Genomic DNA, 18,818 nt, shown 5'->3' with positions numbered 1-18,818 from the left:
GCAGCTTGCTGCATCCTATCTCCTCTCTGTCTAACAAGGCAGCCCCTGCAGAGTTACGCAGCTTATAAAGGAACTTGAGGCCAAATCCGAGCCAAGATTTTCAATGAGTTAGCCAGTAAGACCTCCTTGAGCTGAAACAGTCAGTTTGCCACAGCAAAGTCAGGCTGAGAGCCTTAAAAACAGCAAGCTCGGCTACCCTTACGAAAGACTCATTGATGAGACAGCAAGACAGAGTTTTGACAGCAGAAACACTCTTCTACATCACAGCATCAGGAGCTTCACAGTCCCGATGAGAACGTGGCCAAGATTTACAGTTCCCTGTACTGTTCCAGAGGATTGCTCCAGTGTAACCAGGCTCTCAGGTACGTTCTTCACCAGTAGCTCACACCTTGCCCTTGTCCCCATACTACCCAGCCAGAAAAGGGTGTGCACTCATGGGAGTGTTAAGCTTTCCAGGGCATACAGCAATTCTGTCCCAAGAGGATGTTTCGTATTTGCTTATCTTTAGGGACATCTTGACTTCTGAAATTTTTAAACTGACCTTTAATTTTTGTCCAATTAAATATTTCACATTCTTGCGTGCACAGTAGGGGGAAAACAAGTGCAGGCAACAGGCAGTTTTTTTTCAGAACCAGTAAACGTAAGTGGTTACGACTCTTACAAAAAAGCAACTACAAAAAAGCATTTCTAGTACATACTTTCATGTCTCTTTTCTCATGTAGTAACTGCTCCATAACAATTACAAAGCAATTCAGAAAGATGGTCTGTGCTGGTATTGCTTGTAGTCAGTGGTATCTGAAAGTTAATTAATTTCGAAAAAGAAAAAAAATGTTTTGGGAACTAGCTCCCTGTGCATTTAAGTCAGTACAAAGTCTCAACTTAAAGCCTGGACCCTAACGCCAGTGTCTTCTCTACTAATTTTTCGTGCCAAGTCAAAGGAGGCAGTCAGTAAGTTGTTTGTTCAGTTTCAAAAAGCCTGCTCCAGGAGAAATAAGATATTTATCTTGGCTCTAAAAAGTGAGAAGAATCACAGGTATGAGACTAGGAGTCTGGAAGCAGAGATCAACTGTCCCTACTAATGTTACACTGATAGGATCCCAAGTTTCCTCCAGCTTCTTATGAGAATTTGCCACTGATGATAAGCGTAAAATTCTTCTCTAAGTATAGGAATTGTCTGTTTAGAACTGCTGGCACCAAAACACTAAGTTTAAGCTGCTTTATTTTCTTTAGAGGGTTAAATCTGAAACTCGGGAAGGCTATCTGAATGCCATTATTCTTAATTGTGTCAACGTATATCATTTCACAGAAATCCAAGTAGCAGATTTATCTACTATATCAGAGTGCTTTTTAGGAAACAACTAAACTTGACTGACTTGTCCTATGCTGTCTTTTTTTTCTTTTAATTGACAACTTTCATCAAGGCAGTTTTGCATTAAAACAAACCACACCCAAAACCAGACCATTTGGTACTGTGAAAAATAGTTCAGAAAGGAAATACCTCCCTCCGAAACAGCCAAATGAAACTGTCTCTTTCAGTTAACAAGAAGTTTTTCCTTTTCATAAAGTCTGAATATAGCTATTGTTGAACTCTTAGTTTGCTGTCAAAACCATGAGCGTTTCTGCTACAAGGAGATTGGAGCACAGGTAATATCTAGATTATACTAGGTATATTCAAGCTTCCAATATCAGAAAAATAAAGGTCAAATGGCTAAAACTTTCCTGAAAAGCACAGGAGAGAGGATCACATATGGAATATATTTCCTGAAATTCTGGGGTTTTTCATAAAATAGCTTGTGCATGAGTGATGCCCCAACAACTACTCCTTCTCCCCACTCCTGTTAGTGTAATAAAAAAATCCCTAGTATGGGAAGCTTATAGTAGCATAAAGATGTATGTATGAGTATAATTTATAAAGATGTATATATCAGTATGATTTGCACCCCACGTTTAGGGAACGGCATCTGTCACAGAGTTCATTCCACGTTATGTCTATAGGTTCCTTGAGGAAAAAACCCAACACGCCAATTTGCAAGTATTCTTGCAACATTTCACTCTGATGTCAGAAGCGGGTGATACCTGAAACAAGTTCTTATTCTCCTTGTGGGTGTGACTTTTTTAGTGCAAACTTAGCAATGCTGTAAGCAAACTACAAACTACTAAGTGGAGCCAAGTTCTGTGAGCCCAGAAAAAGGGCACATTCAACACTTTTGACATTCAAACAAGTGGAGTAGTTTTTAATTCGATGATTTGTAAGTGTAGAGTTTACAGGCACACTTTGTACTTCTATGACTTTTCTCCTCTGTCCCAAAGTGACTTTGTTGGCCTAAGGCAGGCAGTTATTTTGGGACAGTGAAAAGTTATAAATAAGTTCTAATAAAACTATTAGGAACACATATGGTACTGAACTCCTTTCAAACCCTTCTTCGTGAGGGAACAAAGAGCACTTTACATTTATCGTGACGGCATAAGTGCCCTATGAAAAGATTAAGGAAAGAGTTTCAACAACAGTCTGGAGTAAAACTAGATCGTGAACCCAAAATAAGAATATCCAATGATCTGTAGAAATTCCAGATTATGCTACAAGAAACGGCGTAAGCAATTTCCAAAAGCAGACGACAGAAAAGCAGACACACAGTGCAGACTGGCTATCTGGCAGCGAGTCAGACTTGAGGCCTGGCAACCAACGGGAGCACGTGGGCAGATGATATTGCAGCTGGCTTGTGTCTGAACTGCTTCCCTTTACCCTGTCTGTTCTGTTGCCTCTGAAAAAGAGGGTAAAAGCCACCAGATGAAGGGTATTGTCTGAGGTAATCTCCTTCTGGCCAGTCTGACAGTACCCCAAAGATCCCACAGTGGGCAAAGTCTTTAGTGTTTTTGTGAATTGCAAACATTTTTATCCTAAAATAGATGTATCCTCAGTTAACAGTAAACGGAATGATGAGTTGCCATCATGTTGGCAAAAGTATTCCAGGATGCCTGGAAAATACAGACATCACTTCAGAAGGACGTCCCACATCCACCAGCATCAGCTTGCACTTGATCAAAGGATCTAGATCATTTAAAACATTTTAAAAACCAATACTCCTGTTGAATCAAAACTACATCAAATCAAGATTTTTTAAAGTAAAAGAAGTAGTAATCACATTGATGTTTAAAAAAAAAAAAAAATCATTGGCTTGCAACTTAGTAAGCACCCTTTGAAGTGTAAGGAATATCTCATCTCCAAGACATGGCTTCAACTCTCTGCTCACTTGGGAGAACTACACTATCCTGCTCACAGCGTTTTCAAAGTGTTCTGCATTATCAGGGACACAGATTTAATCGAAACCAAAGACAAAATAGACACTAAAGAATAATCAAGGAGCCCATTTCTTTGTGGTTCTCAGGAATGCACGTTCCACATCTGGATAAACATGGGCCTATGCAGTGAATGGAAACATTTATTCCCCAGCTGTGGCTAGGTCCAAATCCTTTCTTTTGCTCCGATTTACTTATGGTCCCACACTGGGTGTTGAAAAACTGCATAAATCCTGCTGAGGCAGACAAAATAGGTGGTCACAGCCAGGCCCAGCCATCTTCCTATTGACCCTTTACATTTACCATATCAAAGAAAACTTCTGGGCTGTGACAACCTGAAGGAATTCACAGCTCCACTTACCTGGGTATAATTAGCTGGTTGTGACAGTTGTGACCTTAACAGAAATACCAACTGTCCCACAGCATTCTTTTCTCCATCAGAAGATGGGGACACACACCCCTACGAATAAGAGACAGGAAAGGGGAAGCATCCACTTGTGCTGATGTGGATAATGAGCACATCCTCAAAAAAGTGAAAGGTATCCTCCTGCCTTGAGGTCACCAGTGCATAGGTGGGAGTCCTTTCCACATAAGGCCACATCCTGCTAGAAGTACACAGACTTGGAGATCTCATGGAAGCTGGATATCTTTCGTTCTGATGCTGCTGAGCAAACTCCACTCTCCATGGCAGCTAGGACAACAGGAATTGTCAGAATCTCATCCCACTGGGAACTTAACACTGTCTTTCCTCTAATTCAACAGGCATAGATTCTCTAAGTCTCCTTGGGGAAAGCAAGAGATCCAGGACCATGAGGGAATCTGAGCTCTTTCCTGAACGAAGGGTCCAAGAGTCTCAAGAATAGGTATCTTCCATAGAAAATCCGTACGTTATCAAAGAGTAAAATGTAAGAAAGACATACAAAATGTAAACTAAAGCAGCAGCTTTAGTTCCTTTACTTGAGTTTTCTGTTCTAACAGCTCTCAGATACTACCAGGGCAGCATCAGTTGCTACTGTAGCCACGACATGAGCCCAGCCAGCAACTAAGCACCACGCAGCTGCTCGCCCACCTCTCCCCGGGGCAAAAAGGGAGAGAATTGGAAGAGTAAAAGTGAGAAAACTCGTGGGATGAGATAGATGGTTTAACAGGTAAAGCAAAAGCCACACACCCAAGCAAAGGAAAACAAGGAATTCATTCATCCCTTCCCATCAGCAGGCAGGTGTTCAGCCATCTCCAGGAAAGCAGGGCTCCATCACACATAGCAGTTACTTGGGAAGACAAATGCCAACACTCCAACCATCCCTCCTTCCTCCTTCTTCCCTCAGTTTTATATGCTGAGCATGACGTCATGTGGTATGGAATATCCCTTTGGTCAGTTGGGGTCAGCTGTCCCGTCTGTGCCCCTTCCCAACTTCTCATGCACACCCAGCCTCCTCGCTGGTGGGGTGGGATGAGGAGCAGAAGAGGCCTTGACTGTGTAAGCACTGCTCAGCAATAAGGAAAACATCCCTGTGATATCAACACTGTTTTCAGCACAAATCCAAAATATAGCCCCATAATAGCTATGATGAAGAAAATTAACCCTATCCCAGCTAGAATCAGCACAGCCCACCATTAGCCACTCTACAACAACGAGAGAAGACTGCAAAAAGATGAGAGCTGATACAGTGTACATGGCGAGCCCTAAATTAACCCTGCTTCACTGAGGTCAGTGAGAGCTCTGCCATCAGCTTCAGTTGTGTAGGAGCACACCTGTGGCAGGAAAAAAAAGGTTAGGCTTTTTTAAATGACGTAAAGAAAAAGAACATCAAAATGTGAGGGTTTGTTTCAGGAGCTATTGTTTGTATGGCTGAACTAGAAAAACAGAGGGACACAGGGAAGATCACTGTAAATTATTGATCCACTGCTTTCTAGACTTTGAAACTGGTAATTAAACAAATGGTAAAAAGATACTTCATCAATTATAGAGGTGTCACTTTAAATTACACTTACTCCAGGATGAATAAAACACAGAGGTTAAATGCTATAGGTATTCCTTCATGCTGGCTTCTTGTTCAAAATCCTCACAACAACATTGATTCTTATATCACTGCTTCAGAGCTGCATGCTCTTTGCACATATTAAGCCAGATAAGGGGAAATGAGAGCTTTTTTTCCACCAGTCTTTTTCACACAATGTCCAGAAAGCACAGTCCATGGTCAGGAGAGAGGATTTGGAGCTGAGACTAGTGGGATTCCTTTTCTGCTCAACAGCATTTTTTATATAGCCATACGTCAAGGCCACAGCCCCTGTGAAAACAGCCTTCCCTCAAAAATCAGGCAAAAAATCCCAGTTTTGACTATGAACAGCCAGTTGTGAAATGTGTGAAGTACTGGGCAGACATTTGATACTGGTAGGTCTTACAGTTTTTAGAAAATACATACATGTACACTCTCCACAACCTAAAATAACACTAGCAAGCTGCTTCTGAAGTAATATGATGATGACATCAAAGATACCCTTTTAAGCAGAAATCATGTCACAACCATAATGACTACTCAAATTTGACTTATGATACATTTTTATATCAGGGCACGTCTTACTGCATCAAGCTTAAAGTTATCTCAATTTCATGTATTAAATATTGTATGAATGTAAAAACATACTTGCTCTAATACCAATTTTGAAATAAAAACAACATCCAAAGAAGAGGTTGGCTGTCTTGCAGTTACTGGCACAGACGCTCTCTAGAACCATTATTACGTCCCTCAAATAGGTTTCACTCTGGGAACGCATTTATTGAAGGCTGAGTTCATCAATTGATTGAGATAGGTCAGCGAGCATAAATATTGTAAGTGAAAGACTGCATATGCAGCATAAGCAGACAGCTTAAAAGCACAAACAAAACACCCCTAACAGGTGGACGCAGTTGGCATCCCTCACTGAGCACAAGCAGCAGTAAAGCAATAATGCTGGGAGGCAAGATCAGGGAAACAGAAGTTGCTGATGGAGCCGAAACGATCCATCAGCAAAGAAGTCAAAGAAGAAGTCAAACTTGTGCTTGCCATAGTGAAGACGGGAAGAAGGGAAGGGATACCCAAGTAGGAGTTCAGTTCAGAGAGGAAAGAGAGAGGCCAACGTGATGAACTGCAGGAACGTCATGCAGAAGCTGGAGACAGACACATCATGAGCTGATGGAAATAGTTAAAGTGGGAGATGAAGGTTGGACAGTAGAAGTTTTGTGGAGGAAAGACACCAGTTCTTGATAGGGCAACAAAAGAATCAAAAGGCTGAGATGACTCTCCCTACTGTTCCCCAAATAATGACGCTGAAGCACAAGGAGAGCAAGCTCTCCTATGGGCCTGATGCCAATTGCTCTACGAAGTTTTCCTTGCCTGTTCTAAGAAGTTACACAACATAAGGCTTTATTCATAAGTGCCTGATGGCGTCCTGGGTATACAACAGCTCCTACCAGCAGAACAGTATTTGTGGGAAATGTTAGGAAGAGTGTCTAAGAGAGATAAAGCCTTTGAGTTGCAGACGAAGCTGCCAGCCCTCATTTCCAGCTTGTCAGAGCAAGTCCCTCTTGAAGTCAGCAGCCTGGAATGAAGAGAATCTGGCATTTGTGCGTGTATGTATGGTTCAGACAGTCAGGGCGGAGTGGCTGATTTTAATCATACTTTCCACCAGGAAGGGGGGGGAGTGGCAAAGTACAGTGAGTGATAGGTGTTATCTGCTCGATATTCACAAATTCCTCTTCTTTGACTTCGTATTTCTGACCTTCTTTCCTGCTTCCACTAGCCTCTAGAAGAGGAGGGGAAGGGTGAGCACACAGAACTGGAATTTGAGAGTCCGTCACATTCTCAGGATTCCCGATGTCTGTGATAGGCAGCACACACTTGTCTGGTGATCTGACAAACTCCGGGTTCTGGAGAATTACTGGAACAGCTGATGGGTCACAGGAGCAGCTACATGCAGGTACTACCCTCTCCTGCAAAGCTGAACCTCACTATTCCAAAATTCACTAATCCAAGTGCTAACCCATTACTACCACCATTGCTCCAGCTCACCTGCTGGGTGATAACCTTTGTGCGTAGTATACATATTCTAAAGTTGTTTCTTTAATTGTCTTTTGCCAGAATGTCGCTTTCTGGGGACAAAAAAAATGAATATCAATAATGCATCTAAAAATATGGGCTTGCACTAGCAACTGCCAAGCTTTTTTAGCTTGTTATGAATGAAGCCTCTTTAACAAGAGTGCTAGTATGGTATCGAAAAGGAGTAAATCTCCAAAATAGCTTAATCCAGCTGCCCACTACAGTGCTAGCAACAATACTCTACAGAATTCCAGTTCGAACCACTTTTGGTTGCCTTCTACCCTCACAATGAGGCTACAGTCCGCTAAATCACATGGAGCTTCAATTCCATCTAGAAATAGCCTCTTGAAATTTCTCTTGCAGGATGGCATTCCCAAATTTTGTTTACTTGGGTGCCACTCCTGGTGGTGACAGCAATAGCAGCCACAAATTGCAGGAACCTGCATGTATGCCCAGAAAGGGCACACGTCCAGATCCAACCTCTCGCACGAAAGGTTTTGGCAGCAATAGGAATTCCTCTCCCTTACCCTTTCTGCCTGTGTCAATCACGACGTCATGCTCAGATACCACAACACAGTATCCCTGTCCTACTACCCCACACGTACACCTCGCTAAAGAGTCTCACGGGGCCCAAAAGTCCTTTAAACCTTTAGCCTTGTTGAAGAGCAGTACAAAAGCGGGCATCCCTGCATCCTCAGCTAGGCAGGGTGCCCTCCCTCCAGGTCCCCATTGCACTGGCACTCCCAACTTCCTTCCACAAACAGCAACACTCTGGGAGGCGGCAGAGAGAGCAAAACACCAGACATCAGTGCCCAGCTGGAATCCTCCAACTTGGGCTACGCTTCCCTCTTCGAACCCCGGCTACTCGGCGTGCTGCAGAGGCAAGAGGCAGAACAGACACCAGGTTCTCTTGACTCGCTGTCTAAGCGTGTTCACCCTGGCTATCTGTACCAGCGTTTATCAGTGCCTCTCTGTTCCTGACCTGATACCACGTTAATGGGCAACAGCAACGCAGGCACTCCACGGGCAGATGGTTACTGTATTGCTTAGGAGCTATAATAAGTATTATAGTTTGGGAATCCCCATTACAAGAAGTGGAGTGGAGATGGTGGATACTATTTGTAAATCTTAATAAAGCCAACATTTAGAAGACAACTAATTACCGTTTGTGTTCCAAACAGTTGGCCTAGCTCCACATTCACAGGCTGGGAGGTTTTAGTGCCAATCAGCCCACACCCCAGGGCACAAAAGTTCCCCTGTACGACTGCAGAATCTTCTAGAAAACTTGAACTCCTCACTGTCACTGACTTCAAGGATCAAAAACCAGTAGTGTAAGAAGAGAATGGCTACACAATCCATCATTCCCACATTATTACATTACAGACACTTCTCCAAGGTGAAAAGAGCACAGAAAGTGTCCTCTGAGGTGCCCGAGTGCAGCCCAGGCTGCTGTAAGTTGACCTACACAGCTGATGTGACTGTGATGCAGCCCATCCTCCGTCCCCAGTTGTGCTTGTCCTGACCCTTTCTCTCCTCTGTACTGGGACTGATATCTGTTCAGCTCTGTGATAAGAAAGTTCAGGGAACTAAACAAACAGAAAAGTTTTTTTTTTTCCTTTATCACTGTTCTCCAAACTTTGTTTCGATTGATTCACAAGGGTCAAATAGATGCTAGTGCAGGTACAAGGCAGGGAGTGAAGAACTACAACGAAACCAATTTAAATAGAACTTCATGTCAGCATCAGCTTATCTTAGATACCAGGGGAACACATCCTCCTGGCAGACAAGTAAAGAAAGGGCATTTCATCGAGAGCGACGTGAATGAAGCTCTAAGACTCTCTGGCTGCTTGCTTCGTCCCCTACCCTGTACACATACACATGGCTCCAAACGTTTAAAACCTTGAGAAGTGATGCCCGTATATTATTACCAGCAGCAGCTTCCAGGACAAGCCCAGGACTGACACTAGAGGCTGCAGACTGTCAGCTGTAGTGCTTCACGATCAGGAAATCAGCAATATAAATTACCTAACTTGACGCACGCGGGTATATATGTCACCAGATTTGCCAGCAGAAACGTGCCTAGCTAATACACTGCTCTGCTACGTGAATAATCCACACTTTTTGGCACGTGCCTTTAGAAACGAGGGCTGGTGATGCTGAACTCTGACGGCAGGCACACGGCAGGGGGAAGCTCACTTCACACACTCATCACCATGCCAGCTACTGACCCAGATGAACCTTCTCATTCCCTACCAATCTGCGAATCTCAGTCCAGCCCATACTAAACAGTGATTGATTTTTCTACTCTAATGAGCACTGTGTCACGTTTGTGTTGACTAACCATCAGTTCAGATAAGTGGTTTGCAATTAAGATAACTTGGTCTGAGGCCAGTGAAAGTATGGCCTGAAAAGCTCTTTTGAGAGTTCAGCACAGTGCTAGAGAGATTAACCAGAGAAATTCGCTGCTCAAAACAGAAGTAACTGACAGCTGCTTTTAGAGCTTTACACCAGAATTTACCTTTCCAGCTTATCCAAAGTAAAAAGCAAGATTTGTCACAACAAAACTTTTCCTGAGAAAGTAATAGCTTGCTTGTACAATGCTCAGAAAAGACTTATTTCCAGACATGCACAGTCGACCTGCAGCAACTCTGATTTTCTTCTACTCCCTGTTTCCACTCAGGCAGCAATGTGATCCTTTCACAGAGGCTACCTACCTCTGACGGCAGACAATTAGTATTTCAGGCAAAAATGCGTTCATTTTTGACATTTCATGACAAATAGCTGACTTAACTGAAGCCTCTAGAAAAAGTAAATAGTTACACGAGCACAGAGCTTTTGAGTTCCATGGACTTCAGCCTGGACATAGTTCACATTCTCATCCCACGCGGAGCCACTTTGAGGAATTTTCCTCCCATTGCAAGCTGAGCTAAGAAAGTGATTTGGATAGCAGCAGTTGCCAGGTAACTACATTCTAGGCTTAGGGCTGGATGGAGCTCCTCTATGTCCCCACCTAGACAAAGAATCATCAGAGCGGAAACAAACACTTGGCAACCAGTCAGGTTTCAGTTTAAAGAGAGAAAAAGAGATCAAACAGCCCCTCTCACTCTGCAAGTTTTTCGCATACAGAACTTCGCATCTCTTGCAACATTTCCTCTTCACATGGTGCCCTCATGACCAAGCTGCCAGAGCAACACAGAAGTCCTCACCCCCGACACGAACTACCTGCCCCGCTCTCAGCACCAGACATCCCCTGCTCTGGTAGGTCTCAGCAACACAGCAGAGAAAGGTTTCAAGGTGGTCATAGTCCACAGCAATCTCTGGGAAGAGCTGCTCATCTTCAACTCTTCTTTTTTCGTTTTGCTCCCCTTTCCTTTCTTCCTCGTGTCAGGACACAATCATCTCAGATCAGATTAATTTATACTTGAGACAAATGCTACCTGAAAGCTTTACCCAACATATAAAGGGCCCATAACCATCAACCCGTGTATTCTTTCACTGTATCAGGCAAAAAGAAAAGATACTGTGTACATGTCATTATGTCATCATGTTTTTCTTAAATACTTGTTCTAAGGACTCTAACATACCTGCTTTAGAGATATCTCATAAAAGTGCATAAATTATCCCTTCTATTATCCCAAATTGCTCCTAGCTTTCTCCAATCCCTGCATAAGCAGTCATGAGAGCACCGTTTCTTCTGTGCATTGAGGAGACATCACTTTGGTAATCTTAACAGTATTTTAAGGTGGACAACATCTAACTGACAGGCAGCACCAATAAGACTGGTCGGATCTGCCATAAGGGCTTATTTTGGCCTCCCAACCTCTTCTGCCTCCCACACCTTTTTATCCCCCTCAAACTTTGCTGGCCTCCCCTTCTTCTTCGCCTCTACTTTTCTCGCTGAGCTCCCACAACATTTTCGCCTCCTACTCATTTTTGGTCTCTGTTTTTCTTATTGGTCTCCCACCCCTTTTCGGTCTCCACTTTCTGGCCTCCCACAAGTTTTCAGTCCCTCGTTTTCTTTCAGACTCCCACCTCTTCAGCCAGCACATAATATTCAAATCCCCTTAAGGTTATGCATATGTAAATTCCCTATCCAGTCAGCAGTGTCTGACCTTGGTATGTGCATCTATACCTTGACTTCTCCTTCTACACCCGAGCTGACCAGAAACGAGGTAGCACCCATCCAGACATCCTACAGTCACAACAGCATGGCTTTATGCTCGAAGAACCACACTGGACTTGCAGTTACTAGGACTCTCATAATACTGTACAGTTAACTGTGTTAATGGTAGTACAAAAGCAAAACATGAGAAATTTTGAGATGGCTCTGAGTTTCAGAACAACACCTTCATTAGGTTTAGGGGTACAAACCCCCACCATGTCTGTTTAAACAAATATAGACATTCTAGCCTTGCTGACAGCTCCATAAGCTGCTGTTCCCAGTTCCTATCCACAAGCTTTCCCAACAGAAGATCAGCAAGATTAAAGTTAGAAATAATCTGCATTCCCACAGAGTGTTAACGATCAGGCACAAAAAAGCACTCTGTACTTCTCTGCAGAAATTGCTTTTGATCCCCTCCCCCAACTTTAAGAGCAACAAATCCATGCACAAATAAAATGGGGATTTTGGAAGTCGCATATTTTGTATTTGCCCTCATTTTCACACAAGACCTTAAGTTTTCCTTTCTATTTTCAAACAAAATTGTGGCTGAAAAAGCTTCTGACCTTAGAAGAAATCAAGAATATACATTTTGAATACACTATTCAGCTTGGTTTACTTGAGAAATGCGATAGTACTTTTTTTGTTTGTTGTTTTTGGAAAGGTTCAACAGATATAAAAGCAGTTCTTCATTACACATTACTATGCTTTTCCAGTAATCATATTGCTCTGAATCTTCTCTTCCAAGTTGCAATATTTTTTAAATTATGTTGTACTTAGTAGCTTTGAAGAAAAACAAAAGAGAACTGACCATAAAATTCAGAAATGCATAAATCCAAAAGGAAGGTCTGAAATATCTTCAGAAGTTACATTTTAACAGTCCAAACCCTCTTCCCACACTGTCCCTTCACACGCTGAGCTGCCCCCACTTCATTCCCCCATGAACAAACTGGTGAAGAAACCCTGTTACATCGCATTCTGTGCACTTGGCATTGTTTGTTCAGCATACCAAAACCCAACCTGGTATACAAATCCTGGTTGTTATTATAATCTTAATAGATGCAATGGGTGAGTAGGAGAGCTACCTGCAACATCCATGCGAAAGCAACGTGCTAACACAAACCAGCAGATAAACAGTCGAGAAAAGGCAGAAAACTCCTCGCAGCTGAACTTCAGTGCTCACTTAAAACAAGGCGAAAGAAACATCTGTTTTACTGTCTAAGTTCCAATTCTGTCAGAGAGAGAATTCCTGGCTTCCTGGTGCAAAGGTGTGGCTTTCCCTCCCAAGATGCAGAAGAGGTAATTCTGAACAGACTCCAAAATCCTAAGGGTGTAAGACAACCTGTTATTTAAAACAAGATGTGTGGAGAGAGAACAAGGCTTTCTGGTCTCTAATTTGGAAGGTTCAATAAAACTCTAGGAAAAAAGCACAGTAATTTTGTGCAATAATCTTCCCTCTTCTCAAAACTGCACCATTGGACACATCAGCCTTTGCTGCAGATCAAAACCTGAATTGCAGAAACACTACTTATAATGCACCATTGTGTGGTGTTGCGAATATGTATCAGGTTTTGGTTTTAAAAACGTTGATTATAGTGTGCTGCCTTATAACGTGTGGAACTGCATATTTTAGTTATTAAAGTTAGCAAACGAGTTTGGCTGTTGAAAGTCACTTCCCCCAGCAAACAATGACTCAGTGTGGACTGTGTACATAGAAGTTATTAGTTACTGTTCGCAAGTTTAAAAAACCCAACTTGCAACACTATACAAAGACATGTTTTAGAATGGAAAATAGTTTTCCTCCTACTTCTGTGGTTCCAGTTATACTGTTTCAGTGGAATTTAATTTTCTAAAAAGCTAAACAGATCATTATCTCCTTATTATATAACTGGGCATTGACTTAACTGGACCCTTCAGCCCTGAACAATACGCACAGTGAGAGAGCTGAGTTTACCCTCTTTGCTGTTCCTCAGTTTGTCATTATAACTCTGAAGTAAAGATGATTCTTTGTTGGACAGGAACACCCCATCTACACCAGGCAGCAGGTGGTAATGAAAGCAGATGTAAAGACAACCATAAAATATTGAGTATATGCTAATGAAGGAAAAAAATGCAACTGTAAGCTCACCAAAATCCTCTGACAAACACTGGTCTCAAGTTGAATTACAGCTCGCTCAATAATCCTCCTTTTCATTAGTAAAATGGCCAACTACACCTGGTGATCGTCAGCTGGCATAAGGCACCACAGATCACTCTAACTAATGAAACACAACCTCAGCTGCTAAGACACAAAGGTTTCCCTGAAGTCTTAAAACCACTACAAAGGCTGTTCTCCAGCTATGAGTACACGCTGACTCAAAGATTCGGACATCTCTGTATCACCTTTTGTAGAGGTGAAATCTCCGGTCAGACAGAAGAACACTACAAGGAAACACATCCATGGTAAACTTTTACCAGGAAAATGCCTCCAAAAGAAAGAACTGAAATCATATTTAAAGGCATGGCCTTTTAAAGCAGCAATAGCTTACGAGGTCCAGTCTGCATCCGAACAGCTGGCTGAATGCAGTCAAAGGAGTTTTTGTTCACACACATCTTTTTGCTTAGCAGTGGTTTTAGAAAACAAACAATCAACCTCCACCTGTTTAGGGCAGCGGGGATAGAAGATTTTTTTTTGTCACTCACAGACTATCCATTCCCTGGCAATACACAGCACCCACTGTGACACAACATTCTTTGACACCAACAATTAAACTGCCCAACAGGTAACAAAACTTTCCAATAGCTGCAGGCTGCTGTAGCATCTAGTTCCAAGACCTTACTGCCTAGAAGGCAAACACTGCAGCACTCCAAAGGTACTGCCAAATGCTAAAAATCTACGTCCATTCATTATCAGCTGAAATAAATTTCAGGAAGGGTGGTGGCCAAGCTGGACCACGGTCAACACACCAGTTAAAGGGCTGCAAGTGCCCCAGTGAGCTGGTCATTCGCATATGACCAAGTGATTCCCTAAACAAAAAAGCTGCCAGGGAGAGATATCCATGCATGCCTGAATGTCACAGGAGTTCTGAATTCTAACTTTTATTGCCTTTCGGTACAGGAATTTCATACAGGGCAAACTACACCGAAAATATATATTAAACAGAAAAGGTACTGGCCATGCTGCTCCTTACTGTATTGAAAGGTATTTAAATAATGCAAGGCAGTGCTTTAAAGAATACTAGACCTTCCACTCCCACAGAACATGACTCAGTTGCAACAAATTACTTGAGATTTGTCCACTCAGAACCTTCTGTCATAACAATCTTTGTTAGCCTTTCACATTTACTTACACTGCTCGCCTGCATCTTTATTAATGCTTTCTGGGAAGAGCTGGCCATCTACCCCCCTAATGCATCAACAAGGAGTAAAGTATGCAGAGGAGAGCACAAAATGCATAGCAGGATTATTTTCCAGCAGAGAGACCATTTAATCCAGACAGGCCCAGTAAAGTGGCTCCCTCCGGGCAGAAAGATAACTGTGTTACAATCTCACAGAAAGACAACCCATGCAAACCTCATCCACTAGAAAAGATGATGGAAGGTTAGATGTATGGTTTCTGCCGAAGTCAGGGATAGTAATCCTAGTCAAAGCCAACCACATCACTAACGAGTTGGTTATAAAGCAGTATATAACACAGTAAAACCTCTGATGGAAGCCAAATACGTGCTACAGTTGCAACTGCTTTACACCAGTACAAGCACTGCTGCTACCAACAGTGCCATCCCCACCTGATCCCAGTCATTTCTTCCTCCGCCATCGTATTCTTGGTGCCGGCAGAGATGTTCATGTGCTCACACGAAGAGCTGAGCTGGGAAACTGCTCCAGACAAATTACCTGCTTGTTTTGCCTACTCAGTTTTAAATTGGATCAGTTCTGGAAAGTTAATCACATTTGACTGTCATCAATACAGAGAAGCCAAAGCACAACACAGTTTTCCCCACAGCAACAGTTTAGCAACATACAAATATTCCTTTTGGAGAGTTCTTAGCTTATATGAAATGACAGGTGATTTAGCTACATTTGCATCACTTACAAAGGGCAGTAAGACACACCATCCTGAGGAAAATCTACCTTAAAGTTCTCTCTACCTCCTTTTCTACAGCACCAGTAACACATTGCGTCTTCCCAAACATAAATCTGTCTTGCACAGACAATAGTTATTTGAAAGCACCATGTGAAGAGCCCTCACCTGTTACTCCTTCAAACTGGGAGGCAAAGTGCACCAGCCCAGTGATCCTCAACATTTTGCATGCTGGAACTATTCAAAAGTGCCCGGTGAGAGCACTCAGCCGAGGGAGGGGGCAATGGACTGAAACATATGGGGAACTATGGCTTATATGTTGTTCCGTGACTGTGGCCAGCTGCTGCGGTTTGTTTCTCCCACCCTTGGTGCACAGTGTCCATTTTGACAGCGGTAGTCGAATTTCTACAGTTCCTAGAAAGCATGTTCCCAGTACAATGAGGCTAAGCCCTAGAAAAAACATGAGACTACAAAACAACAGAAAAATCCCAAATGTCTGAACACTACTGGAACAAGACTAAGACTATTTTACCTCTGCATAAAGGCATCCACAGAATTTGAGCTTGTTCGTAGAAAGAAACACCATATTTAATCTGTTATTAAGCTTTCCTGGCCCTCAGCTTTTTACTATCCTCCCTCCAGTGGGCTTAGATCGAATTAAAAACAAAGAAAAAAGAAAAAAGTCTTCTACCTGGCTTGAATAATTTTGTCAGGATCTACATAACTTCTCTTACAGATGTTATAAATTCTGACAAAGTATCGTATATCCCAAGTTTCTTTGATATCAGTTGTGCAAAAGAGAACAGAAATTGCACACTCTGGATCCTGAGTCACATGGGATCCCTCACTCCCTTAGTATATTATGATTCAGACTTTTTTTTCCTTTCTTAAAAAAAAATAATCCATCCTTTATGTCATGATAAATCAGGATAGCATGCATACAGTCTAGTACTTCGTTGGCCCCTGCCAGTCAGAATAGAAGACAAGATTTGTATTCACACAGCCCCTCTCTAAAACACAGGATTATATCCAGCATCAAATCTAAAAATCCTTAAGTGTTATGACAGTGGTTGCCGTATCAGGGTCTACCATAGAAATTAAGAACTCATCAGCTCTGTAAGCCTGAGGCAGTTTGTAAAAGAGTTTTGAAAAGGTGCTGACAACTGGTAATTGTCTATTGCTCCAAAAGGATACAAAAGAAAAATGCCTTTCTTCCCAATTACTCTAAGATGTGGTTCTGCTTTCGTGGCTTGTCCCACCAACCAAGGAAGTTTTCTCATTTGTCACTTTCTAAAACGAGGCAGCTGTCATCTACAAGTCATTCCGGAGGAGCCTTCTACCTCAAGCAACAGTCACAGAAAGAATAAACACCAGAATAATCTCTGTATTGTATCTCAGAACCATTTTTCTTCTGTAATCCTCCCAAACATGAGGATGCAGATCGAGTCGGCTTGCTCGGAAAGTTCAAGTTACTAGAACGAGACATCCATTCAGCACACAGTCAGATTCCTTCCATAAATCACTGTTACTTAAAGCAATTAACTTCAGGTATATTAGAAAAGGGAAAAACTGGCATAGGAAGTGGCACAACAGATAGGGACCCCTGAGTCTTAGTGGGGAAGCAGATCTGCAGTCTAAGCTGGAGAAGCGATGGTGTTCGACATCTCCACCTGTAAGAGAGGACTAAACGTACGGAGCTTTCTTCATTAAGTGCTTTTAGGCACCTGTGCAAGCACTGGCAAGCAAGGAGGAATTATTCCAGGATAAACGTATGTGCTACCCACAGCAGGGCACATCACCAGTAGGCGCACACGAGAACATACAGAACAAGTTAGGCATGCACAGAAAGCCGTTCTCAGAAGGGTAAGGCAGGACCTCCCGGACACACGGGCCACGTTTCCGATCGGAACGGCCGTTCTCTCGCCCCCACGCCCAGGCACACCCTGTCTCACTCCGGCCCGGCTCCCCACGCGAGCCCCGGCAGGATTCACCCGTCCCAGGCAGGAGCTCCCGCACTTGGGAATCCACCGAGGAAGCGTTCCCGGCGCGTATTCCGTAACGTTACGGAAGGGGAGGGGACGGGCTCCTCCGGGCTGCCGGAGGCACGCCGTGCCGCCGCCAGGATGCCGGCTGCTGTGAAAGGGTCATTTGTTTTTACCGTGGAAATTTTGGAGTTTCCGGGAAGGTCGCTGACTTCGGGAGAACGGCCGAGCCGCGGCTGTCCGCCCCGCCCGCGGCGCCGTCCGGAGCCGCCCGCCGGCTCCCCCCCGGGCGCAGCCCCCGAACCGGCAGCGTGCTGCCGGCAGCCCGCGGCCATGTGGCCGAGCCCCGGCGCCTTTCGGCGAGCACGGGGCGGCGGATGGCGGCCGCGGCCACCGCCCCTCCCCGGGCTGCGGCCGGCCCGGCCCGGCGCTGCCCCCCGCCCCGCTCACCTGCGCTCCGCGCCCCGGGGACGCGCCGCTCGCGGCCCTGCGGCGGCTCCGCCAGCGCCTCGGCGCCGACTGCCGCGGGAGCGCGCCGGGCCGCGCCGCTAGTGAGCATGTCCGAGCGCCGGGCATGCGGAGTGCGGGCGGCGGGGCCGCGGCACGGCCTCCGCCCTCACCTGCCGCCAGCCCGCCGGGGCGGGCCCCGCCGCGCCGCCGAGCCCGGCAGCTGCCCCCGCTCCCCGCCCGCCGCGGAGGCCGGCGGCGGGGAGCGCTGCGCCCCGCGGCACCGCGACCCCCTCCTCGCCCCGGGGCGCTGGGGGGCAGGGACCCGCTCGCGCTGATCACATTGTCGTGACAGCAGCATCCCGCCGATAAGCCTCTCCGACAAATCGGGTCGCGTTCCTGGGGCTTAAAATTACAGACGCACCTGTCTCCGCCAGGCGCACAGCAGATAAAGCGCGGGCACAGCCGATAATTTCACTGTGCCCTCCCCACTGCTGCCCGTTTGTTGGAAGCATCAGAAGTGCATCTTCCTGAGAAGGACGGAGGGTGAAGTTCAGCTCTGGAGCGGTTCCCCAAAGCCAGAGGGAACCCAGGGAACCATCCACTCCGCGCAACAACGCGCATCTCGGCTCCTCTCACATACACATGAAATACTCGAGGCAGCCTGACCAGGATCCACGGGCAATTCTGCCTATGATTTAATTCTAACAGGCTGAGGCATACCGAGCTGAAACAGTAAAGCTCTGCACTTCCCAATCCTGCAGCAAAGCATCCTCAACCACCAGAAGCTTTGCTTG

The 18,818-nt window shown here is 44.5% G+C and overlaps 1 protein-coding gene across 1 annotated transcript in view; it reads right to left on the bottom strand.

Annotated features, from left to right (window-relative positions):
• MYO1C (myosin IC) overlaps window positions 1-6,072 on the bottom strand; it is a 46,683-nt gene extending 40,611 nt beyond the window's left edge. Inside the window, exon 1 of the mRNA XM_086624384.1 lies at window positions 5,955-6,072. Coding sequence (XP_086480510.1) covers window positions 5,955-6,072 — 118 coding nt within the window. The remainder of the gene's footprint in view (window positions 1-5,954) is intronic.
• Between the last annotated feature and the right edge of the window lie 12,746 nt (window positions 6,073-18,818).

The sequence above is a fragment of the Tauraco erythrolophus genome, chromosome 21 (genome assembly GCF_009769465.1).
Source record: "Tauraco erythrolophus isolate bTauEry1 chromosome 21, bTauEry1.pri, whole genome shotgun sequence".
NCBI classification, from domain to species: domain Eukaryota; kingdom Metazoa; phylum Chordata; class Aves; order Musophagiformes; family Musophagidae; genus Tauraco; species Tauraco erythrolophus.
The sequence above is the reverse complement of the archived record's forward strand: the minus strand, read 5'-3'. Positions and strand labels throughout refer to the sequence as shown.